The sequence below is a fragment of the Chiloscyllium punctatum genome, chromosome 42, assembly GCF_047496795.1.
Source record: "Chiloscyllium punctatum isolate Juve2018m chromosome 42, sChiPun1.3, whole genome shotgun sequence".
Lineage (NCBI taxonomy): Eukaryota > Metazoa > Chordata > Chondrichthyes > Orectolobiformes > Hemiscylliidae > Chiloscyllium > Chiloscyllium punctatum.
Window position 1 is genome coordinate 34,893,023 of NC_092780.1, and position 26,126 is coordinate 34,919,148.

A 26,126-nucleotide genomic window follows, 5' to 3' on the forward strand; every position below is an offset into this window, starting at 1 on the left:
TGGGGGCCGGGGAAACGGAAGTCTTAGAGGAGGTGGAGGGCGTGGGTGGTGTCTCGAACGTATGTGGGGAGTTCCTGGACTAGGGGGGAATAGGACAGTGTCGAGGTAAGTAGAAATGAGTTCAGTGGGGCAGGAGCATGCTGAGACAATGGGTCGGCCAGGGTGGTCAGGCTTGTGGATCTTGGGAAGGAGGTAGAACCGGGCAGTGCGGGGTTCCCGGACAATGAGGTTGGAAGCTGTGGGTGGGTGGGAGATCTCCTGAGGTGATGAGGTTCTGTATGGTCTGGGAGATGATGGTTTGGTGATGGGGGGGGTGGGGTCATGGTCGAGGGGGAAGTAGGAAGAGGTGTCCTCGAGTTGGCGTCTGGCTTCAGCGGTGTAGAGGTTAGTGTGCCAGACTACCGCTGCGCCCCCTTTATCTGCTGGCTTGATGGTGAGGTTGGCATTGGAGCAGAGGGATTGGAGCAGAGGGATTGGAGGGCTGCGCGTTGTGAGGGTGAGAGGTTGGAGTGGGGGAGGGGATAGACAGGTTGAGGCAGTTAATGTCCTGGCGGCAGTTGGAAATGAAGAGGTTGAGGGCAGGTAATAGGCCAGCACAGGGTGTCCAGGTGGATGCAGTGTGTTGGAGGTGGGCGAAGGGGTCCTCAGAAGGTGGGCGGGAGTCCTGATTGTGAAAGTAAGCTCGGAGGCAGAGGCGGCGGAAGAATTGTTCGACGTCATGGCGTGTATTAAATTCATTGATGTGTGGACGGAGGGGGATGAAGGTGAGTCCTTTGCTGAGGACTGATCATTCGTCCTCAGTGAGGGGGAGGTCTGGAGGGATGGTGAAAACTCGGCAGGGCTGGGAGCTGGGATCTGGTGTGGGTGTGGAGCTGGGAGTGGGTGCGTAGCTGGTAACTGGAGTGGGCATGGTGGTGGGGGAAATGGGGGTGGAGTCATGAGCAGGGGTGGTGTTCCCCTCAGGGTTCTAGGGGGCAGGGATGGTGACAGTGGGATCTGTGGGGGGCGTGCCAGCAGAATACAGGTGAGTGGCATTGGTGGGGGCAGAAGTGGTGGCAAACACAACAGTGGCGGGGGCGGAAGTCACTGAGCGTGTGACATCAGCTATGATGTGAGAGGCATAAGTGATGTCACCAATCAACCACACTGCCCTGTTGCCCAACATTTAAACTCCCCTCCCACTCTGCCGAGGACATGGAGGTCCAGGGCCTCCTTCACTGCCGCTCCCTCACCATCTGACGCCTGGAGGAAGAATACTTTATCTTCTGCCTCGGAACACTTCAATTCCAGGACATCAATGTGGACTTCAACAGTTCCCTCATTTCCCCTTTCCCCACCTCACCCCAGTTCAAAACTTCCAGCTCAGCACTGTCCCCATGACTTGTCCTACCTGCCTATCTTCTTTTCCACCTGTCCACTCCACCCTCCTCCCTGACATATTACCTTCATCCCACCCCCATCCACCCATTGTACTCTTTGATACCTGCCCCCATCCTCCTCACCTTCATCCCCTCCCCCACTCACCTATTGTACTCTATGCTACTTTCTCCCCATCCCCACCCTCCTCTCATTTATCTTTCCACCCTTCAGGCTCTCTGCATGTATTCCTGATGAAAGGCTTTTGCCCGAAATGTCGATTTTCCTGCTCCTCGGATGCTGCCTGAACTGCTGTGCTTTTCCAGCACCACTAATCCAGATTCTGGTTTCCAGCATCTGCAGTCATTGTTTTTACATTTTGTCTGGAGTCTACCTCAAATTGAGATAAGAGTCTTCTGTCTGTTGACCATTAAAAAAAGTACAAAATTGAAGTTAGGCAGTTTCAGGATAGTTCCTGGTGCAACGTATCCAGAATTTAAAAGAGTAAAATTGGTTGACAATTGAGCTTGAAAAGGCGAATGACACCTGGTATGAGAAATGGGAACATGTCACATTGATGCATTTGGTGTTATTCTTCTGAATTTGGAGCTAAGATAAATAACAGGAGAAAAACATTATTTTGCAAGGATTTATATAGATCCTTCCTCCCATCACTTCCCCACCCTACTCAGTCGATGCTTTGGATTAAAATAACTTAATCATTACGCGAATGAGGACAAAGCTCAAAAACACAAGTTTTCAATACAAATGGATCTCAATTTCTAACTTACCCACAATTGAAAGAATCACCACAACAAAGTCAAAAATGTTCCAGCCAATGGTGAAGTAATAGTATCTTAAAGCGATGATCTTGAGCACACATTCACTGGTAAACACAATAATAAACACCAAGTTGATCCAGTAAAGAATATTAGTTTTTTCTTCACTTTGGTCATCTGTTTCTATCATCATAGTTACCATGTTGAGGCAGATGAGAATCATGATGAAGATATCAAAGGCTTGCTTGCTGACAAAATCAAAGAACAATCCTTGAAATTTATTCTGGGGCAGGGAAGGAAAGGGGAAGAAATGAGTTGCCAATGTCTAAATACTTGACATTAATTATATTCATTATATTATGTCTGACTAACATGTATCCCTGGCAACAGAGGATGTAAATTATAAGATAGTTTGAAGGATTCAACAGAACTTATCACCGAGGCTCTTTAACAGGTATAAAACCAATCAAAGTTTAATATCTATGCTATCAAAATGGAACTGTTGACAGATGAAATATGTTTCATATGCTAGAAATATTTCAATTGATCCCTTGAACTGTCCTGTCCTGGTTTCTCATAAACATACTTCCTCGTCAATTTGTTGAAATTAAACCCATTGCACCCTCTTATATTTCCACATTGAGTGAAATTTTAACATTGTTGAGCATAAGGGTTTGGGTGCAGACACTGCCAATTTCTTCTGCTGTTCTTCCAACTGGAATTGCCATTAAATCGCAATATTGCTAGACGCTCTTGTTCTTTTAAACACTGGAGGTGAAATTGCCTTGTGGGTCATCATCAAAACGGTTCACATTATTTGATTGGGAAGCTCAGAAGTTATTTGGTGATGCCAAAAAAGTAAAAATCCACTGACAAACACATTGTGTTCACTTTGGGTTTTTCACATTCTACGAAACCACATTTCAGCTCTGAAGGACTTTGATATTTTTCAGCTGTATCTTCTACTGTATTCTTTTTGTCTTACAACAACAAGAAGAATTTGCATTTGGATAGGAGCTTTATTGCTTTGAACCATTCCAATTGAAACTTAAAGATATTTGAAACCCGAACGTGACACCATTTAATCACTTATGGTCTTGGCTCAAACAATTTTCAATGTCAGCGACACACTAAACTATCGACTTAATTTTCTGAATTTAAGAGATTGCAAGAATTAGCATTTGTAAATAATCAATTATATTTAGTCATAGAGTCATAGCGATGTACAGCACAGAAACAGACCCTTTGGTCCAACCCGTCCATGCTGACCAGATATCCCAACCCAATCTAGTCACACCTGCCAGCACCCGGCCCATATCCCTCCAAACCCTTCCTATTCATATACCCATCCAAATGCCTTTTAAATGTTGCAATTGTACCAGCCTCCACCACCTCCTCTGGCAGCTCATTCCATACACGTACCACCCTCTGTGTGAAAAAGTTGCCCCTGAAGTCTCTTTTAAATCTCTTCCCTTTCACCCTAAACCTATGCCCTCTAGTTTTGGACTCATCCACACCAGAGAAGAGACTTTGTCTATTTATCCTATCCATGCCCCTCATGATTTTATAAACTTCTATAAGCTCAGCCTCCAACACTACAGGGAAAACAGCCCCAGCCTATTCAACCTCTCCCTATAGCTCAAATCCTCCAACCCTGGCAACATCCTTGTAAATCTTTTCTGAACCATTTCATGTTTCACAACATCCTTCTGTTTGGAAGGAGACCAGAATTGCACACAATATTCCAATAGTGGCCTAACCAATGTCCTGTACAGCTGCAACATGACCTCCCAATTCCGTACTCAGTACTCTGACCAATAAAGGAAAGCATACCAAACGCCTTCTTCACTATCCTATCTACCTGCAACTCCACTTTCAAGGAATTATTGAACCTGCACTGCAAGGACTCTTTGTTCAGCAACACTCTCTAGGACTTTACCGTTAGGTGTATAAGTTCTGCTAAGATTTGCTTTCCCAAAATGCAGCACCTCGCATTTATCTAAATTAAACTCCGTCTGCATTTGCAGCAGAATGTGGATGTAATGTACGTAGAATCATATAAACTCATACATTGAAAGGCAGATTTCCAGCAGTGCGGTAGGTTAATGCTTAGAATTTTTGAAAATAAATCAATTTCGTATAATTAAACTCAACGTTCCACAACATTGGCAGAGATGATTGTGTCAATCCTAATAATGTCAATACTACTTTCAGATGAGCTGCTTACTGGGATCCACTCGACAACAGCCTGGTGGTGACTACCTGTTTCTAACTCAGAGTCCAAAAGTGTAGTGCTGGAAAAGCACAGCAGGTCAGACAGCATCTCAGGAGCAGGAGAGTTAATGTTTCAAGCATAAGCACTTCATCAGGATGAAGATGAAGAGCTTATGCTCAAAACATTGACTTTCTTGCTCTTCGGCTGCTGCCTGACCAGCTGTACTTTTTCAGCACCACACTTTTTGACTCTGATCTCCAGCATCTGCAGTCCTCACTTTCTCCCTGTTTCTTACTCAGCCTATTGCAGGCAACGTAGCTCAAACTGTGAACTGAAGTGAGTGAGAGACTTCATTCTCGTACCATGTTTGCTGCACTAAATCTTGAACTTTCAAGTGGCATGGCCCCAGTAGGCTGCATATATAAATGTCAACATGGTTCAGAAATTACACTCCCAGTCTTTTTCAAGCTCCACTTCAGAAGCACACAAGATAGAGTGGCACTTGAGTGCAGTACCAAGGGAGTGCTGCATCATGCTTGGTTCCACCCACAGAAAAGACTTCAGGCCATCATGGTCCTGCCAATACAGCTGAAAGAATAGCAAAGGAATTTCCTAATGTCCTGGCCGATATTTATGCTTCTTTCAATGCCGCTCAAGTAAATTCTATGATCACCTTAGGTGCAAGCTTATTTGTAAATTGGTTATCATGTTTGCTAACATAGAGTCATAGAGATGTACAGCACGGTCCAACATGTCCATGCCAACTAGATACCCTTAATTAATCTCGTCCCATTTGGCCCATATCCCTGTAAACCCTTCCTTTTCATATACCCATCCAATTGCCTTTTAAGTGTTGTAATTGTACCAGTCTCTACCACTTCTTCTGACAGCACATTCCATACAGATACCACCCTCTGCGTGAAAATGTTGCCCCTTAGGTCCCATTTTATTCTTTCACCTCTCACCTTAAACCTATGCGCTCTAGTTCTGGACTCCCCCCACCCCAGGAACAAAAGACCTTTTTCTATTTACCCTATCTATGCCCCTCATGATTTTATAAGCCTCTATAAGGTCACCACTCACGTCCGATGCTCCAGGGAAAACAGCCTCAATCTCTCCCTATGGTCAAACCTTCCAACCCTGGCAACATCCTTGTAAACCTTTTCTGAACCCTTCCAAGTTTCATAACGTCCTTCTGATTGGAGACCAGAATTGCACACAATATTCCAAAAGTGGCCGAACCAATGTCCTGTACAGCTGCAACATGACCTCCCAACTCCTGTACTCAATGCTCTGACCAATAAATGTGACTACAGTAATTACAGGTCAAAAATTATTCATTGTTTGTAAAGCACTACATCAGAGGCTGCATGCATATATGTTACATTTTTTTCCTTTGTAGCATTTTCTCTAACTGAACACAGAATTTTCATATAAGGACAGTACAGTGGCACAGTGGTTAGCACTACTGCTTCACAGCACCAGACACCTGAATTTGATTCCACCCTTGGGCAACTGTCTGTGTGGAGTTTGCATGTTCTCTTCTTATCTGTGTGGGTTCCTGCAGGTACTCTGGCTTCCTCCCATGTTCCAAAGATGTGCAGGTTTCATGAATTGGTCATGTTAGATTACCCATAGTGTCTAGGGAAGTGTAGGTTAGGTGGATTCGCGATGGGAAATACAGGATTATATGAATAGGGTCGGGAGTGGGTCCAGATTGGGTTGCTCTTTGGAGGATCAGTGTTGACTTGATGGGTTGAATAGCCTGCTTCCACACTGTAGAGATTCTATGATCATGGATTCTATCAAAAGGATTACAAAGAAACATCACTCAACGTGCAAGATGAGAGGCAGAACGTCTATTTAAATGTGATACACATATTTCCTTTGGTGCTTCATACTAGAGAAACAGTTTGAAGGGAAATACACCTCATAGACCATTCTCCAGTTTGTTAACATCTGGTGATAGCCATACTGTGGTGCAATTGGTATGCTTACATTTGGTCTTGGGATGGGCTTTTGTGGTTTCTTCGAGCCAAGCTTCTTCATAGCATTGTAATATTTCTTCTGCTCTTCTGTCATAAAGATATCTTTTCCTCCAAAGTAAAGATGAGAATACTTACAATTATTAAAGAAATGTCATCAAGATTTAGTAAATTCCACAAAAGACAGAAGATGTATTCTAAGAATATCCAAAACAATATCAGGAGGAGGCCATTTTGTTTCTTGAACTTTTACCCTCATTCAAGAAAGTTGTGACTGATCTGATTGTATCTTTAACTCCATTTTTATGCTGTCTCCCATGGCCCAAAACTCCCTTGTTGATCAAAAATCTGCCTAATTCAACTTCAAATACTCAATCAAATGCAGCCTTGCTGTCAAGGGCGGTCACTCCTGGAGTTCAACTCTTCTGCCTATGGACCAAAGGTAGCGAATTCCTCAGATTCAAGACACTTTGAGAGGAGTAATTCTTCTTCATCTCTGTTTTAAATCTGCCACCACAATCCTAAAACTATGATCCCTCATTCTAAATAGCCCCACAAGAAGAAACATCTGATCTACATACTTTGTGAATCCAGTTTAGCATTGTTTATATCTCAATTAGATCTCCTCCTATCCTTCTAAACTCTCACAAATACCGGCCTAAACTGTACATACTCTCCCAATAAGACAAACCACTCATCTCTGGAATCAATCCAGTGAACCTCCTCTGAACTTCCACTAATGCAATTACATCCTTCCTCACGTAAGGGGACCAAAACTGTACATAGTACTCTCGATGCAGACTCCTCAGTGCCTTTTAAAGTTGCAACAATACTTCCCTACTCTTAAACTCTATTCCTTTAGCAATAAATGCCAAAATTCTATTTGCCTTCCTTATTACATGCTGTACCCGTATATTAGCTTTCTGCAATTCATGCTCAAGAACACTGAGATCCCTCTGCACTGAAAGATTTTGAAGTTTCTTTCCATTTAGATATTAACTTGCCTTGTTATTCTTCTGATCAAGATGGATAACCTCTCATTTATCTGTGCTAAACTCCCTCTGCCAAAATTTGTCCAGTTCATCTAACTTATCCACGCCCATTTACGAACAAAAAAAGATTAACAATCCGGTGATAGAAGTAAATTAGCAAGTAAGTTAAATGGAATGCTAGCCTTTATTGCAAGGAGAACTGTGTATGACAATTGGAGAATCTAGCTACAACTTAGATGCCTTTGGCAAAACTGCACCTGATGTATTATCTACCATTTTGGTCTGCTTACTTAAGTATGGACATTCTTGCTTTGGAGGCAGCTCAGAAAAAGTTAATTAAGATGATCACTGGAATTAAGGGCTCACCTTAAGGGGAAAAGTTGAGCAGTTTGGGGCTATGCCAATTAGTGTTTAGTTTGAAAATCACACAACACTAGGTGATAGTTCAACAGATTTATTTAGAAGTACTAGCTTTCGGAGCTCCCAAAGCTCATGATTCCAAATAAACCTGCTGGACTATAACCTGGTGTGTGATTTTCAACTTTGTCCACTCTAGACCAACACCGGCATCTCCAAATCATATTAGAGTTTAGAGGACTAAGCAATGATCGTACTAAAATATATCAGATTTTGAAGGAGATTGACAGGGTACATGCTTAGAGAATGTTTCCCATTGTGGGCAATCAAGAAGCGGAGGGCACTGTATAAAAGTAAGTGGCCTCATATTCAAGATGAAGATGAGGAGGAATTTCTTCTCTCAGGGACTTGTTAGCCTTCGTAATTCTTACACTTGAGGCTGAAGTACTGATCCTGCTCATGGTTCTTATGTCATTAGGGTGTGGTGCATGTTGGGACAATGAACACATTTAAAGAGATGCACATTTAATAGTGGGTTAAAGGGATATAGAGAGTGGGCAGGAAAGTGGGGTTGTGGCTGGGATAGGCTTGACCATGATTATATTAAATGGCAGACCAAGCTGAAGGAGCTGAAGTGCTGATCCTGCTCGTGGCTCTTATGTCATTATATACTAGGACACTCAATTCCATCTGTAATGTAGTAATCAACAGTCTCCATTTAAATAATACTCTTTATTAAATTGAGAGGGAACAATAATCTGACCATAGGTACTCTTGGATTCTGCCAAGCCAACCCAGCTCCTAATTTGCTCCATAGGCAGAAGAGTTGAACTCAAGGAGTCACCGCCCTTGACAGCAAGGCTGCATTTGATTTAGTATGGTATCAAGGAGCCCTAGCAAAACTGAAAGCAATGGGAATCGGGGGAATGCTCTTTTCTGTTTAGAGTCATACCTAGCCCAAAGGGAGATGGTTGTGATTATTGCAGGCCAATCATCTCAGTCCAAAGACATCTCTGCAGGAGTTCCTCAGAGTGGTGTACTAGGTTCAACCATCTTCAGCAGCTTCACCAATGACCTTCCCTCCATCATGATGTCAAAAGTGGGGATGTTTGCTGATGACCGCACATGTTCTGCACCATTCAAGATATTGGAGCAACCCATATGCTGCAAGACCTGGGTAACATTCATTCTTGGGCCGATAAGGGACAAGTAACATTTGCAAACAGAATCTAACCATCACCTCTCGTCATTTAATGATATTACCATTGCCGAATTCCCCACTATTAACATTGCGAAGGTTACCATTGACCAGAAGCTTACTTGGATTAGCTATATAAATGGCGACCAGAGCACATCAGAGGCGAGGAATCCCTGCGGCAAATAACTCATTCCCAACCTTGTTCTCAAAGCCTATCTACCATCTACAGGACTGTGATGGAATATTCTCCACTTGTCTGCCTGGGTGCAGCTTCAATAACACTCAAGAAGCTCAAGAATGAAGTAGTCTGCTTGATTGGTATATCTTCAACATTTATTCCCTTCACCACAATGCTTAGTAGCAGCAGTGTGCAATATATATAAGCTGCATTACAGCAACTCACCAAGGTTCCTTCAATAGCAACTTCCAACCTGTAACCACAACCATCTAGAACAACAAGAGCAGCAGATACAATGGGAATGCCACCATCTGCAAATTCCCTCCAAGCCACATATCATTCTGATTTGGAATTATATAACTTCCCTTCATTGTCGCTGGGTCAACTCCTGGAACTTTACCCAAACAGTCCTTACACCCCAGGGCGGCAGCAGTTCAAGAAGGCTGCTCACTAGAAACTGATCCAATTAGTCAGGAATGGACAAACAAACTGCTGGCTCAACCAACAGCATCCAGATTCCACAAACAAATAAGATGAAAAAAAATCTGCTCCCTATTCTTCCTGCCAAAGTGGAAAACCTTATATTTTCTGACATTACACTCCATTTGCCAAATTTCTGCTTCCTCCCTTAACCTGTCAAGTTCCATTTTATCCTGACTAGATCCCTTCTAGATTCCTTTTACAGTCGTATTTAACACAAGTCTATCAAGGTGACTTTTGATCATATTTAAACAGAGTAACTAAAGCCAAAGAGCCAGTATCTGAAAGACTATGTCATTAATTTAAAACATAACACTATTCATGTGCAAACATAAAATGGTAAATGCACAGTTTGTGAAATATGCTTACATGCTATTCATGTCTACGTATGGCTTTAACATTTCATTCTTCATTGAATTTTGTGAAGAAGAGATACTTATCTTTTTCTTCTGTTGGTTGAAATTGTCAATAATTACACCAATAAAGAGATTGAGGGTGAAGAATGCTCCGAAGATGATGAAAATGACGAAGTACAAGTACATATACTTATTAATTTCATATGAGGGCTGCTGTTCCATCTAGGGAGGCAAATAAAGATTGGTCAACATTTCACAAAAATAACATTGCTTTTCTGAGTTTGTGGAATTAAAGACTTATTATTACAGAATATCATTCAAAAGCACACTCTGTGGCCTTGACACTGGGAAGAGGTGGGGAATGGGTATGAATATACCTCAGAAACATAATCACTTCCGATACCTGGCATCTAACCCCAGCTGGGTTGCAGGGAAATAATGACTGTCTTTCACTCTCTCTCTTTCAGTTGTCAACCTTCCCACCCTTAAACTCAACTAAAGAGTTATTTACACACACATACAAAAAAACCCATAAATTACTGGAAAAGCTCAGCAGGTCTGGCAGCATCAGTGAAGAGAAATCAGAGTTAGTGTTTCGAGTCAAGTGACCCTTCCTCAGAACTTTCTCTTTTATGAATCCTGATGCCAAATCTGCTGAGCTTTCCAGCAACTTCTGTCTTTGTTTCTGATTTACAGTGCAGTTCTTACAGTTTTTAAAGAGTTATTTAATCGGGCATTGACTCACAACTCTGAGAAGGAATTTGCTGTATGTTAAATGATTTTTTTCCTTACATAGCATCAATGATCACACTTCAGGGCAGTTTATAACATGGGAAATGTGAAAGGAGCAGGATACCAATTCTACCCAAGTTAAAGACTATAAAAATATGAAATATCTCAAATCTTAACAGTCGAACTTTGGTCTAAAAGAAGTTTAATCATCAAATTGCTAAGCATATGTCAAGAATATCATGATATTTCAGCTAGATAGTCAGTTGGCGATACCTTCTACCATGGAGAATCTAGTCTCCTTTCAACATCTCACAGATTTAATTCCTGTCATCTCAGGTGTACATTAGTATTAGTCTCAGGAACAGAGAGGTCCAACAGACATGATAATAGGCTGTTGTTTCAATGGGACGAGGATGAAGGAGTCTAGTCCTTTAGGGCTGGATTTTCTCCCAGCCTTCAGGATCAAATGGAGATCCAGATCCTAAGTCTGTTGGCAGCAAAACTAATTCAGCAATCTTCCCAGAAATGGCGTCCAAATTGTCCACCTCTCCACCTGGCATCTCTTTGAGGGCAAATCAAAAGGTCAGTGGTGCAGAATTCTCAGCAGCCCTTCAGACGATGTGGGTATTGTTGAGGGAGGAAGGTTGTAGACCGTGAAGGTGATTCAACATGGAGTTGGCTTTAAAGGTATGGATCTGAAGTAAATATTATGAGAGCTCCTCAGAATGAAGGAAACACTTCTCCAATGAATCATTTGGACTGTGAGCTTTGATTTCCTGCCATGATTTCGTCTTTGGATCACAGAGTCTCAAGCTCTGATATCCTTTGTTCTGCTGCTCGAGTGTATCTGACTGAGGTGGCGGTCTCCACACATGGCATTACAGTCACATTGTTGGTGGTAACATGTCTGCAACAGCACAAAATTGTCCCAAACTGGAGCCTTAACCATTGTCATCGCCCTGCCCTGAGAAAATTTGAAGACAGTGGAAATGTGTTAGGTGTCCCTGCCAACATGGCAGCCCTATTTTCCCAATCATTCCAACTCTAGATCCATCACAAGGGGCTGGAAATATTCAGTCTGTACGGTCTACTCATGATGCTCCAATCATCATGAGGAATGGGAGGGGTTTAATGGATGAGCTTTTCTTGCGTTTCACTTTCTATGTTCTTCCATTCATGCTTTGCTGTGAATAGTTTCAGCTTTTGCCTTGTGCTTCCTTCACAAACCTGGTGCCATGAGCTATACTCTTTTCTGCGTCAGCCAGCTTATTCACTGAATGCATATTCACCTCATTTCAAGTATAGACTTGTCGAAATTAATAGACTTTAATGAGGTTTTGCAACAGAATAATATCCCAGAAGGAAAAAGCAGTAAAGCTGATGAATGAGAGTTAGGAATCTGGCTTATCTTATATCCTTCAAAATGCAGGACCAGTTCAGTTCCAAGTATTAATGTTATTTATAACTCCCCCTGATAATGAAGAGTCAACCAAATATATAAATAAATGCATTCAAATTGGAGGCATATTTGACCAATATGCTGAGATGTCATGGGATCTGCTGGCAACAATGGCTCAACCAGTCCTGACTTTACACTAACATCTACAGACAAGGAAATCAGTTGAGGTGCATGGCATCACTCTCTTTAGCTTTCTCCTCACCAGAGTCTGAATTTTTATTTATAGGTGTATTGAAGGTTAATGATATTTTCAGTTAGAAAGTGAATGAAGAAAAGAGTGAAAGATGATCAAATGTAATTCCAACATACATACAGATGCCAAAAGGATGATAGTCCAAACAATCAGCACCCTCTTTTTATAAGCTGTATGAATTGATGCCCCTTTTACCACTTTGTTTCTTGCCCCGTGTCCTGATGAGTGCAAAAGTAAAAGCATATCCTTATCTCATTTTAGGAAGGGGATTAGATTTGATCCCCACCATGTGGAAACAGGCCCAACAAGTCCACATCAACCCACCCCCCACTGACTAATGCAGCTAACACTATCAGCAATTTAGCATGGCCAATTCACCTGACTTGCGCACCTTGGGACTGTGGGAGGTAAACCAGAGCACCCAGAGGAAACCCATGCAGACATGGGGAGAATGTGCAAACCCCACACAGTTACCTGAGGCTGGAATTGAACCTAGGACCCTGGCACTGTGAGACAACAGTGCTAACCACTGAACCACCAGAACAGTGGCCTTTACCTGGTCTAATCTACATGTGACTCCAGGCACACCATAATGTGGTTGACTCTTAACTGGCCTCTGAAATAGCTTACAAGTCATTCCGTTCAAGTGTAATTATCCATAAGCAATGAATTTTGCCTCTGTCACAGATGCTCAAATTGTATGAAAAAATAAGGAGAAATGTATTATTTGCTATTCGTTCAGTTAGTCAGTTCATTCGTGACTCCTGCATGTGATTTCGCTGTGAGGAGTCAATCTTTCTGGGATGTTCAGTTTTCTTGTGCACTTGCACAGCTCTTGCCCTGGACTATAGTGCCCTTCCCAGCAGCCTCGTGGACAGATCGCCATTGCAGATGACAAGCAGAAGGTGGTGAGGGATTATGTGGGTCTTCTCACGGTTTTAGGGTGCATTTCCCATCAGCTCCAGCCCCTTGGCAGCCAGATACCCTGAAGCAGCAGCCAGCTACAGGGGACCTCCACCTCAGACACACTTCACATTATAACGCTTGCACAGCACCCAGTGCATGTGACCAATAGGGAACTGGGCAAGTATCTTGGCTTCAGTGTAACTTTTCTTTCTGATCCTATCGCAAGCAGATATCTTGCCTGTTACAGCCATTCAGACTCTTCATCAATGCTGACGTGCAATTGTCCAGCTAGACCCTTTAAAGTGCTGATAATTCACACTAAGTTCCAGGACAGAAACTGAATCAATGAATTCTAGCACCGTGCTAGACAATAAAGGTGAAGCCTCAACGATCTTCAATTTCCTAAATCCCGAGGAAAGTTGACCGACCTATCTTCCCATTAAACACTTCCAGGTACCACTGATAAAAATTGTGCAATATGATAAGGGAGGGAAAGGTAAGAAGGAAAGAATCTGCATTTATAAAGTGCTTTTCACATCTCAGAACTTTCCGTGGCATTTTACAGCCAGTTAGGTACTTTTAAACTACAGCCACTGTTAAAACATAGGAAATAGAATTATTGAGAAACAATCCTATAATTCCAACATTTCCATTGACACCTTTCAATGTTTGGAATTGGGTTAATTCCTACTTATTGTGAACTTTGAGTTCAACTCAGGAATAATTTCCAGGAGTTGGTTGTGAGTGTACATATTGTTTTCTTGGGATGTAAGTGTCACTGGCCTATCCCTAATTGTCCTTGCTCTGAGTGGTTTGCTAGACCATTTCAGAGGACAGGTAAGATTCAGTCACTGCTGTGGGTCTGGAATCACATGCAGGCCAAACCAGGGAAGGAAGGAGGCTTTCCCTCCCTATAGGACATAGGTGAAGCTGTTCGGATTTTACAGTGATCAATGATAGTTGTCTTGTTGAGACTAGGTGTGGATTCCAGATGTATTCATTGTATTTAAATTCCACCAGCAGCTATGGTGGGATTTGAAATCTTGATCCCTGCCATTTAATATAAAATAGCCACTGTGGGACTAATGGGTTAATAAATCTGTTTGGTTGGAAAGCAGCCTGGTATCATTTGAAAACTGGCTTATAGAATAATATGGGTCAGGAAGGTTATTCTCTCATTAAAGCTCGACTGTAGCAAGCCTTCATGATACCATTGACAACTGAAGAAGCCATGTAATGGGCACTTTATAAGATAAAAGGCTTTTATGTTTTACTAATATTTAAATATTTTATAAGCCACATAAAATCTATTAGGCATGATGGAGGGTTTAAGTGGTAGGGTAAATCACAAGAGATGTTTATAGCTGTATTCATTGCATTCATGTTACTCTTTCAGATTCAAATTACAGCCAGTAGAATCAGCAATAGGGCACCATGTACTGGTGGCACTGGGCCCAAGGTAAGCAGGCCTTATATACTGAGATATCTGTGGAAGCAGCCCAATACCAGACCAATCTGCTTTCCATGCGGCGGATTTAAAGTTGCAAAAGGTTGAAACCAACCTCTGACCATGCCTTTCGGCATCTATTCCAGTGATAAGAATATTATCACACTGTTTTTATTAATAATGATTTAAGTATTTGAGTATGAGTTTTCCCTTGCCTGGAAGTGGACAGAAGGGGAAATAACTCAAGCAGTTCTTTTAGAATCACAGAATCCGTACACTCATCCCATTGAATCTGCACCAACCATCTGAAGAGCAGCCCACCCAGACCCCAGCCCTATCCCCATAATCCACTTACTCTGCACATCCCTGGACACAACAAACAATTTAGCATGGCCAATCCACTTAACCTGCACTACTTTGGACTGTGGGAGGAAACTCATGCAGACATGGGAAGAATATGCAAACTCTACACAGAAGGTCGCCTGAAGCTGGATTTAAACCTTGGTTCCTTGTGCTGTGAGGCAGCAGTCCTGACCACTGTAGCATTGTGCCACTCGAGCTGGCCTTGGAGATATACTCCACCCCTTCTCACCAACTCACAAATATAGCTCTGGGTGAGAAGATCCTTGGGTGATTTTCTTCAACTACCACTACCACCACCACCACTAATTATGGGCCTTAAGTAGTCAATTAATGGACATTTAAGGACATCAGTTCTTCATCGCCCCATCTTCCTGGTGGAGAAGTGAGAATGATGGCTATTTTCCCAAGTGGACTGGACCCTCACGCTAGATTGTTGGTGGCTGGATGTCTCCATTTGAATGAACCTGGAGGCAATTGGAGGCACAGATAAGTAGAAGAGGGGAGCCTCTGAAAGCCCTTGCCGCCAACCTCTCTGCCACTCTACACCCCATGTTAATAAAATGTAAAAAGACTTCTTGAGATTGGATTTACCCACAGAGTAGGCCTTGGTCAAATTCTTTTGGATTCAGAAGCGAAGAGCCTTTGATTGGCTGGTAGCTTCTGGTGACCTGGGGCTGAGGCCAATAATAGGGTGAGATACTCAATCTTTCTTACCTGTCAGCGCTTAATGAGCTGACTGGCATGTTACAGGTTGTGTTTTTTTGGCACTTAGGGTGATGTGTTAGTCACCACAACATGAGTATACAGATTTTAAAGGAAAAATCATCCCCAGTATATTCTTCCGCCATTTGCAATAGTATGGAGGGAGATCCTTTCAAAACTGAACTAAACAAAGTCACCTTCAGAGTGACACTAAGGGATTAACTCCTTTCATTTGAAGCCTAATCCTTACGATGCCATCTGATCTTTCCAATGATCCCTTGAGTCAATTTCAACTTCTGAATTCCACTTCCCCATTTGATATAATTTTTCCACCAATTTAGCCAAGTCAAACTAAAAGATCTATGAAACTTCAGTGGTATTGAAGAAAATCACAAGACGATCTTAGGGGCAGAGTTTGGATTCCCAATGGAAAATGCAGTTCTTAATCAAATTTAAAGTGATACCGGCGAAGACTGAAAAATGGAGAATACAAAAAAAGTAAAAACCTATTATTATAATGTATTCAGTAATTCACACTTTAAAATCAAAAAATTTTTAAAATGGTGATGAGTGTGGGACTCAGGCTGAAATTTTACAGATAGATTTTGATATTAACTTTGACAAGAAATGCGCCAAAATTCTTGCTGGTCTAACTCTAGCAGAAGTCTGTCAGGACATCAGTATATTTTGGTAATCCAGATGATACCAGATAGTGGACTTGTTTGGGATTGTGTTTGAATGAGTGAAGATTGAATGAGTGTATGGTTTTGTCAACCTCTGGGATAGGCCTATGGACCACAGGGGTGAAGATCAATCTTCAGGATATTGCTATGTACAATCCGAGAAAAATCATAGGGTCATTAAAAATATGGAATTTTTGTCATTTTCTTTAAATATTTCTCTTTACCAACTATACACATAATGAAAAGTAGCTGCTTGACAGTCAAGCACCATTGAATGGGAGAATGAATTTTTTTATCTGCCGATTGGCATTGGAAAACAGTACATCACAAGGATGAATGTTTTGGACAACTAATGAATGTAACATAGGGACAAATCATATAATGAAAGTTCCTGGAAAAGATTTAATCACAGTTGGCAATTTTACTGCTACTAGGCTGCTGACACAAGACAGACCGGAGCTGGTGTGGTGCTGGGGTTTCCTAACACCAGGCATTCTCATATCCTCTTACAATAGTCTTATAAGCCAGAAAAAGCAGATACATTGGCAAACTCTCTGCCAGTATTCGGGCCTACCCATATGTCCAAGTTGCTCAGCTTAGAAAGTCCCCAAAGTATTTCCTCATTTTATTAACAAATCCTTGTTATCTACTCTTGCAAAGGACTCCTTGACACTAGAAAATATATTTCTTGGTTTGTAGGGAGATGTGACAACCTATCTCCCTGAACTCAGGAAATAGTCTCACAGATTATGCATCTTCCTCAAATCCCCATCCTGGTAAGCAGCATAAGTAATAAGAGGACTTTCCTCTGATGTATTCCCTTCAATAGGTCAGCACTAGAAATACCAGCTGGGTCCTTATGGTAGGATGCAGCCATTGCAAATTTCTGTGACAGGTCAACATTAGTATTATGAAATTATTACTTCAGTTTTTCTTGACAGAGTTGTAACTTGATTAAATGTTGTATCCTTGACTTCCAGTTGGCGAAGTAAGAACTGTCTTTACTTGGGATAGATCTGTTCCCAGAGTAAAATATTACAGACATGTATCTCTCGACTCTGCTTGGTCATTTGTGAGATGTGCTCAAACGTGCATTCTATCAATGCCCTTCATCTCTGTGTCTGTCTTTTCTGCAGTCCTTATTTCTGAGAGTTGGGCCATGGATTTCCATTGAATTGCTCCAGACTTTTGAAAGTCCTGCGTGTGCGATCATTGCTTTTTGCAAGATAGCTGACCAGGAGCCTCTCCTGCCCTCATTGCCTGTCATCAGTCACATTGAAAGGATTTACACTCTGGCAATCAAACTGTTTGTGCACATTATGAACATTATGCGCATTCTACAAGCAACATTTTCTAGCATCAGACTCAAACCCAGAGCTTCTGGCTTGGAGGTAGAGATGATACAACAGCTCCACAAAACCTCTCACTGATATTCATATAATCTCAAATCGATAGAATTAAGCAAAGCCCTCAGATGTTTAATTCCAATTGTGCAGAAAGAATTAAAGACATTGCATTTTCTCAATGTTTAATGTACATCGACCACACTTCTAAAGTGCTTCATTGCTTCCAGCCTCTTCTGGAAAGCCCTGCGGATGTGAAAGTCAGTGTATAAGTGCAACTTCTTTCCCTATCCATAATTATTCCTTTGGTTTAACAGAAATCAATAATTAGGCTGCCCTTAGACAGATAGCTGTGGGCCAGTTATATTCCGGAAAACAGAAGCTACAAGTGAGCTAGTTATCCTGGAATCCTGACAGTGTGGAAACAGGTCATTTGGCCCAACAAGTCCACACTGACCCTTCAAAGAACAACCCACCCAGATCCATTCCCCAACCCTATTGCTCTACATTTCCCCTGATTAATGCACCTAACCTACACATCCCTGAACACTATGGGCAATTTAGTATGGCCAATTCACCTGATCTGCACATAGAACATAGAACATTACAGCGCAGTACAGACCCTTTGACCCTTGACGTTGCATGACCTGTGGAACTAATCTGAAGCCCATCGATCCTGCACCATTCCATTTTCATCCAAATGTTTTTCCAATGACCATTTCAATGCCCTTAAAGTTGGCAAGTCTACTACTGTTGCAGGCAGTGCATTCCACACCTCTAATACTCTCTGAGTAAACAAACTACCTTTGTCTACAACTGTCCTATATCTATCACCTCTCAATTTAAAGCTATGTCCCCTCGTGCTAGCCATTTGATTGCTTACATTGCACCTCCATTCCTGCATTTGTTTCTTCTTCCTCCTTTCCTCCCCATTAGACACTACTGTAGAGATACAATGACTGAAGAGTGGAAATCTAATCAGCACAAGCGGCTTGGTAAATCAAACTGAATGAGGTCCAACTGAGGTGTGGCTTAATCTTAATTATTTGTGTCCAATGCTTGTTTTGAGCAGTGGTCTGGTATGAACTAAATGCTATGCTTATGTTTCACTATCACATTTCAGCACAACAATGTGCCAGTTGGTCTATGTTGATTGTAAGTGGAGGTTCCTCAACATCTTCAAATTTCAGCAATGGTCTTACATGGGTCCTCAACGTTTGCTTTAGCACATTCTCTACGATTTACCTCAGGAACCTACGCTATGAAAGAAAGAACAAATATTAGCTAGGATTCCTGCCTTTGATCATTAGTCAAGGACTGACTCTTGTTAAGAAGCATGAATAAAGACTTCAAGTGAAGTGATAGTGAAGCTATCCTCCATTATGGATAGTGACGTCATGGGACCCTTCTATACTTCATTCAGATGGCCTTTAAGGATGAGGTAATGGTCAACCTCAGCTGGCCATCTGACTATGAAGGCTGTAAATCCAGAATCCATATTATTCTCACCTTGTGATCAGAGCCATGCTTATTCCAGCAGATGTTAATGGAAAATGATCAGGAGTAGGGAAGTTTAGCTGAGATTTTGTTTCTTTAATCAAAAGATTCCATATCCAAGTGTAATACAGCTGATAATTTAACACATTCATAGAATCAAACAGGAGTCCAATGATCATTCCTTCTTTTAAGTATTCCTTTTACACTATAGTCAAATAATGTTGGTATATAGATCAGTTCCTCACGTAACTAGTTATTACTAGTTATTGGTATTTTGACAGAAGGGATCATTAGAGATATATGGTATGACCACCATGACAGACATGTCAGTGGATACTGACAACATGGCTTCTGGAAAACACAGTAAAGTATATCGAGTCATTATTTTTCAGGAAGGTATTACACTGATGGAGGGAGGAAAATCTCATTTCCATACAATAATAGGATAGAGTCCTGTGAAATTGGACAACATGTATTGGATTAGGAATTACTCAGTATTTCATAGGCAAATGATTGATATTGATGGAAATGGTTCTGTCTGGTTTCTGTTTAAGCTTTGCAAAACCTGGTGTTGGGGCATTGCATTTCATAATGCTGGACATTTGGGCACTGCATATACAATTCAGAGACCAAAACAATATCTAATGCATATATATGCACATTTTTCACACACTGGTTACAGTATGAATGTGTGCAAAGCTAAAATCTACCAGAAGTATGCAGAACAAGTAGATCATAATATCACTCAGCGTGCAGTGCTAATTTAATGCCAACATGGCATCATAAGCTATTTTGGACCTCAATTTTCCAGTCAGTGCCCTCTCTTGTAAAATAAACAAACAGCAAGAAGAACATCTTCTATTTCTGTTTAAAGGGATAATCACTACTTACTTGATGATTGATTTTTAGTTTCTGAATGTTTTATGCTTTCTGCACTGTACTTGGTTAAAGTTATAATAATCTAGAGATGGTGTACAAGCCTAGGTACTCTAGTAAAGCTTTTTGGAACAGAATAGCTGAAAAAATGGATAGTTTGAATTTCAGGAGAAAGCCATATATGCTCACGGTGTTCAAGAAGCAATTTGCATGTCTGAATCTCAGCAAGGAACAACGTGTGAAAAGTCTACTCTTCAATAAGGACATCCTTACTGCTGCGGCCACAAATCCAACCTCAGGGCACATTAACAACTGTACTACCATTGCCCATGAAGAAGTAACTGGAGATTATCACAGGAGTACAGGTGCTCTGCAACTGTAGCACACGAGACAGAGACTCTGTCTAAATTACTGTGTTCTGTGTATTTTAGTTCTGCTGTAATTAAATCCACTGAAGATCTTTGAATAATATACTTGGTTTATGTACCATTAAGATAATATAAGAATATTGCTCATTTACATTCTATGGAAGGATAAATACAACAACAAAATAGCACTCAGTTTTCAACTGAACCATCCTGACCTGGGAGGCAGTACATGAATTATTGGATAACAGCTAGGATACTGACCGAGTGGTAGTGGTGTCAGCATGGTGTCACCTCTACAGAAGCAAAAGGTTTATATTTCATCGAGCCATTGATCTTCCCTTGGGGCAATGCCTCTCCGATTCTAGTAATCTTTGGGAGAACAAATTGCTGGACTGTTGGACTGCAAGCTGGAATCTGAACCCTGGGCCAAACAGTTTGAGCTTGCATGAGAGCAGTATGAGCTTCCACTGTGATGTGCATGCACATGTACACACACATTTGCTGTTCTGCCATGGGAGCTGAGACGTCAGTCATTGGATGCGACATCATGGTTAGGTCCACAAATGTGCTCATGGAGTTGGCCACCATTTCTCTCAGGAAAAGATAACCTCCAAACCCTATTCAAATCCTTGTTCTAAGTTAGCGCAATGCTCTTCTATCTTCCTTCATATTGAAGGCAGACTTTCTGACAAGTTTCCCACTACACTAAGCATTTTGTTGTGTATGCTCATTGACCTGTTTTTTTGTCAAAGAATATTTTACAAATTGTGGGGGGAAGAGGCTTCATGCTGTACTTCCCAGTGCTGACCACCCAGTATTGGTGCCGTAGCCAAAGCACTCATTCAGGTCTTCAGGAACAAATTCCATGTGCAACACCAAATTCTGACGTGATGGTACCTCTGCCAACTTTGTCCCTGACCCAGCCTTTACATGCCCAGCAGCTCGCTGTGTGCATGTCCCATTTCTCATCTATCCTCTAAGATATGTGCATTGTCAGTTATCTGAACTGGTTGCCTAGAATGTGACATCAATACTGACTTTATGTCCTCGGTATTGCTCCCTTGATATTCCTCTACTGCCTGACCAGATTGGACCTTTACAATGGACTTGAAACATTCACTCAGTTTCTTCGAACAGATGCTGCCAGACCTGCTGAGTTTGTCGAATACTTTCTATGTTTAGTACAGAGGGAATAGTTGTAGTAAAGGGATGAGCAAGGGAGAAGGGGAAGATGTATGCAGTCCATATGCACACCATTTACAGAATGCAAGTCAGTAGATTCTATATGAGAAGGAAGGTTAGGTGAAGATACCATTGCTGGCTACGGCATCAATACTGGGAGGTCAGCACTGGGAAGTACAGCATGAAGCCTCTTCCCCCCACAACTTGTAAAATATCCTTCGGCAAAAAAACAGGAAATGTGGCATCTATCCTGCAAAATAACTAACATACAATGTGCTTGTTTGATTTATTTATCATGGTTGAAATCCTGACAGCATGTTCAAGCTGTCGAATGTGGGTGTGTAGTTTGCAATTAATGTTTGAGTCCTAATTCATGAATAACTGATGGGTAGTTAGCAAAGTGAAATAGTTGTGTGGTTGGTAGATTATGATATTTGAAGATCATTCTTGGTATTAAATATTTCGGGGTACTGCATCCAGATACTAAGACGTGGCTGCTGGCACAGACACCTATTGAGTAGCTGCTGTCCCTGCTTTCTGATCATTTACTTGACCTACTTCTTATCCTCTGCAGCTACACAGCACCTTTCCTCCCCTGCACCTTTTCCATTAAGACCCTCAATGCAGTGTTGGAAAACACAAGAATCCATTCTGTCTGCTATGCTGTGCTATATTTCTGCCAATAAAGATTCATTCTCTGCATCACTTCTAACACCTGTTCCAGCTAAAAGGCACCTTCTCTTTAAGAAGCGCAGACAGGGCTCCTTGCTGACTCATGTAACCAATGAATTGTGTGGTTAGCACTGGCTGCATCTGGAAGTCATGGTAATGACCAGGCAGGAAGATGGTGGGCTTGTTGTTGCATTTCAAACAATTGGTTTGTATAGATTATCTTCCAATCCATTATGGCTTCCAGGACTTCCCTGAGCCTTAACTCAAACACTTAGCTACCGACTGATTTCCAGAAATTCCTGAGTTTTGACTGCACAGAGCAATCCAATTGCTCTTGGCTCCTCACTAACCCCAACTACACAGAGCCAATGGAGTTTGGTTGTCTTTCAGCAGTCTATTTCTGCATGGGTTTGTTTGCTAACTTCACAGACTGTGACCCAGGAACTATTCTTCGATGACCCCTGACCTGTTTGGAAGTGATCTATTGAAAACATTACAATAAGCGCCACCCTATTGCTGGGCAGGTACCGAACATGACAACTGTATACTCCAAGCAGCAGTGAAGCTGGAATGGAGTAACCTTTGGAACTGACTGTTCCCTTAATGTTACAATGTTCACCAATTGCTGGCTCCACAGCACAAATTACATACTGTGAAAAGTAAGACTTCATCACAACTTTATACATTTGGTGTAAACATTTTGGTGTATACAGATTTATACATCAGCCCACTTCTGCCAAATACCATTAAAATGCTTAAACATATATTCTGTGTTTGGGAATGGTAATACCAAGGTTGGGTATACAGTCAGGATTTTCAATTTAAAGTTTGCTCCAAGCCACATTTTGACAAATGAACCTTCAATTAAGTTAAATCCATTTGGAAAGTAATGTGCATTTGAAGATTAATTAATTGCATTGCAATGTTGCACGTTTTATGTATTGCCAGATCATTCATGTATAAATCTATCTTACAGTTTTATATTTACTGTCAAATTTCTATAATATAGTATATGACAGTGTTAAAATGTTTCTAATCTCTATCATTTCAGAATGCTGTTCGTTAAGAGGAAGTATGATGTACTATGCAAGTTCACGAGGACTATTAACTGGTGCATTTCAACTACTTGACCACAGTTAGCATGACCGATATCACACCAACAACCAAATCTAAAGTGAACAGAGAACATCCTGTCTCTTAGAAATTCTAGTTGTCCATTATTTGCAATATTTCGAAACTGTATTCCTAATGGATCACTAAACTCTCATCTTTACCTTTCCAATTTTAAATGAGTTTTTGGTAACTTTTTGTTTAGAAAACAATTAGAACACAATCAGTCTCGATCTACTCTATTCTTCAGATCTCCCTCAATCTCCCTTCAATCTCTCTCTTCTTCGTGTGGTCCCAGCCAACTAAAATGCTGTGGCTTAAATTTTTGAGTCTCATTTAGTGGAGGTGGGGTAGGGGGTGTGGGCCATTATCAGGATGCCTTGTAAGTTGCTAGGAAAAGGGTGGGCTTGTGATCTTGCCCGCTAACTAGTTAAGGCTAATAAAGGTTTTGAGGAGCTTAATAGGGACATTTTGATAGGGGTGGGGTGTTGAGATGTTGACAGCAGCGCAGAACCTGTGCAAACTGTTTAGAAGAAATTGGATAAAGGGAGCTTTGGTTCCAGTTCTGTCTGTCACCAGCTGGTGTTCTGAACTCAAAAATGACAAAACAATCATAGAGCCAAACAGCTTAGAAGGAGACCTTTCAGTCCATCATGTCTGCACCAACTCTCTAAAAAAAACCTTCTCAATTAAATGCCCTCTGAAATAGGCTAGCAAGCCACTTAGTACAATAGCATTTAAGGAACAGGCAACATATACTGACCATGCCAGTGATGCCCATATCTCACCAAAAAATAAAGAAAAAATTTAGTACAACTCTCCTGCTTATTTTCCCTTAGATCTGCAGTTCTTTCCCTTTCGAGTATGTGCCTACTGTTTCAAAGAAATACAATGATAAAGCAAAGAAATTGGAATTAGAATATAGATAACATAACAGATGTGCACGGTGGCAAATAACAGCTAAATATCTATATTCAATACCTGATCTAAGGGGACAGCTTTCAGCTTAGTCAAGTCATAAACCTTCAAAGGATAATAAATGTGAGTAATGATGCCATCTTATTATCTGAAGCTCTAACACACTGCTAGGCAGCAAGATAAACTGACACTGGCTTGTAACTCCTTCCAACTTGATAAGTTCTTCTTTAATACATTCTCTACTGTGCTAAAGAATGCACAGAACACCATGTCCTTATCTTTTCCCAGTTGAATGGGAAGGGAGGTATTGGAGTCGTGATACTGGCATGATCTGCAGAGCATGGGTTTGAATTACAGCATGACAAATGATGAAATGTGAATTCAATATCAACTCAGTCGCATGGTGAAACCTGCCATCCCTAGTAGGTCTGGTAGTTAATGCTTAACTGGCCTCTGGGCAATTAGGGATCAGCAGTAAATTTGTCATTGGTTAAGTGAGTAAATGTTGAAGGTGGTAGATGGGGTATTAATCAAGCAGGGATACTTTGGCCTAGATAGTATTGAGATGCTTGAGGCTTTCTGGAGATGCACTCATCCAGGAAAGTGGAAGAGTGTTCCATTACACCTCTGAGCCCAGAACTCCAGATTTAAATTCAAGTCCAGGATTTGATGGCCAAGGAAGCTTCATTTACAGATCGCTGAAAAATGATAAATACTAATTGTAAGCACTTCCAACAAAAGCCAATGGCTGGTGATAACAAGTGGGAGAGATTCCTGGTCATCAATGTGATGAAAACAAATTGGGGCCTCTACTATCACTATACCATAGCTCCATGCTTGTAAATGTTACAATTTACCAAAACAACATGGACACTGGGGAGTCAGTTGGCTGGGTGGCTAGTACAGATTAGGTTGGAGTGAATTTGGGTCCTAGCCACATTGGAGATAATGATACTGTGGATCAGATCTGCTTTCAGGTACATAATTCATGATCTTTCTCACCAGGAAACCAATAAAAGGAATTAATGGTTTACAATAGAGAGAGGGAGAAAAGTCATGACAATTCCTTTCACTGCTTTTAATGGTGCTAGGTTTAAAACTGTAAAAAGCATTCAATCACTGTCAAAACTTTAATTTGTACCGGCTTATAAATGTTTTAAATAAAAGCTTTTAACTCAGAGAGATTACTCACCTCACGGGAATCAACAGCTGCATACATTATATCCATCCAGCCTTTAAAGGTTGCCTGTTGGGAATAAAATTAAGATGGCAGTGTACTATATCCTCAATCAGATGTTGTTTTCATTCAGATAGTTAATCAATATTAATGTTAGGTCCAAACAGTCAGTTTGAAATGTAATAGATCTCATGATTCAACATATTAGAAGACCTTGAATATTCAATATCATCAGGTTCGGGGCCATAACTGATGTTTTATATAGTGTTAAGCTTGGCATTGCATTTTAAATTATTTGCAATATAGATTAAAGAAGAAATATTATAGTAGAAAACTAATGAGATTAATTTAAATCTATAATAGGAGGGAATATCACAGATAAAAAAGTTTGGCTGCTGCACCATTGAAGGTCAGAATTTGCAGCTTGTTCACTTGCACTGTCGTTGGTCTCCAGGTGCAGGTGGGGGTTCTAACTCATTCTCTTGATATTTTGCAATCTTCCTTTACAAGGATGTTGCCAGGGTTGGAGGGTTTGAGCTATAGGGAGAGACTGGGACTGTTTTCCCTGGAATGTCGGAGGTTGAGGGGTGACCTTATTAGAG

General features: G+C 41.2%; 1 protein-coding gene across 3 annotated transcripts in view; it reads right to left on the bottom strand.

Moving 5' to 3' along the window:
• Nucleotides 1-26,126, bottom strand: part of LOC140465888 (sodium channel protein type 4 subunit alpha-like) — a 195,111-nt gene that overhangs the window by 10,292 nt on the left and 158,693 nt on the right. For all 3 annotated transcript variants that reach the window (XM_072561788.1, XM_072561789.1, XM_072561790.1), the window contains 4 exons: nucleotides 25,540-25,593; nucleotides 9,981-10,118; nucleotides 6,349-6,453; nucleotides 2,148-2,418 (listed from right to left, as the gene is read on the bottom strand). In XM_072561788.1, coding sequence (XP_072417889.1) covers nucleotides 2,148-2,418; nucleotides 6,349-6,453; nucleotides 9,981-10,118; nucleotides 25,540-25,593 — 568 coding nt within the window. The remainder of the gene's footprint in view (nucleotides 1-2,147; nucleotides 2,419-6,348; nucleotides 6,454-9,980; nucleotides 10,119-25,539; nucleotides 25,594-26,126) is intronic.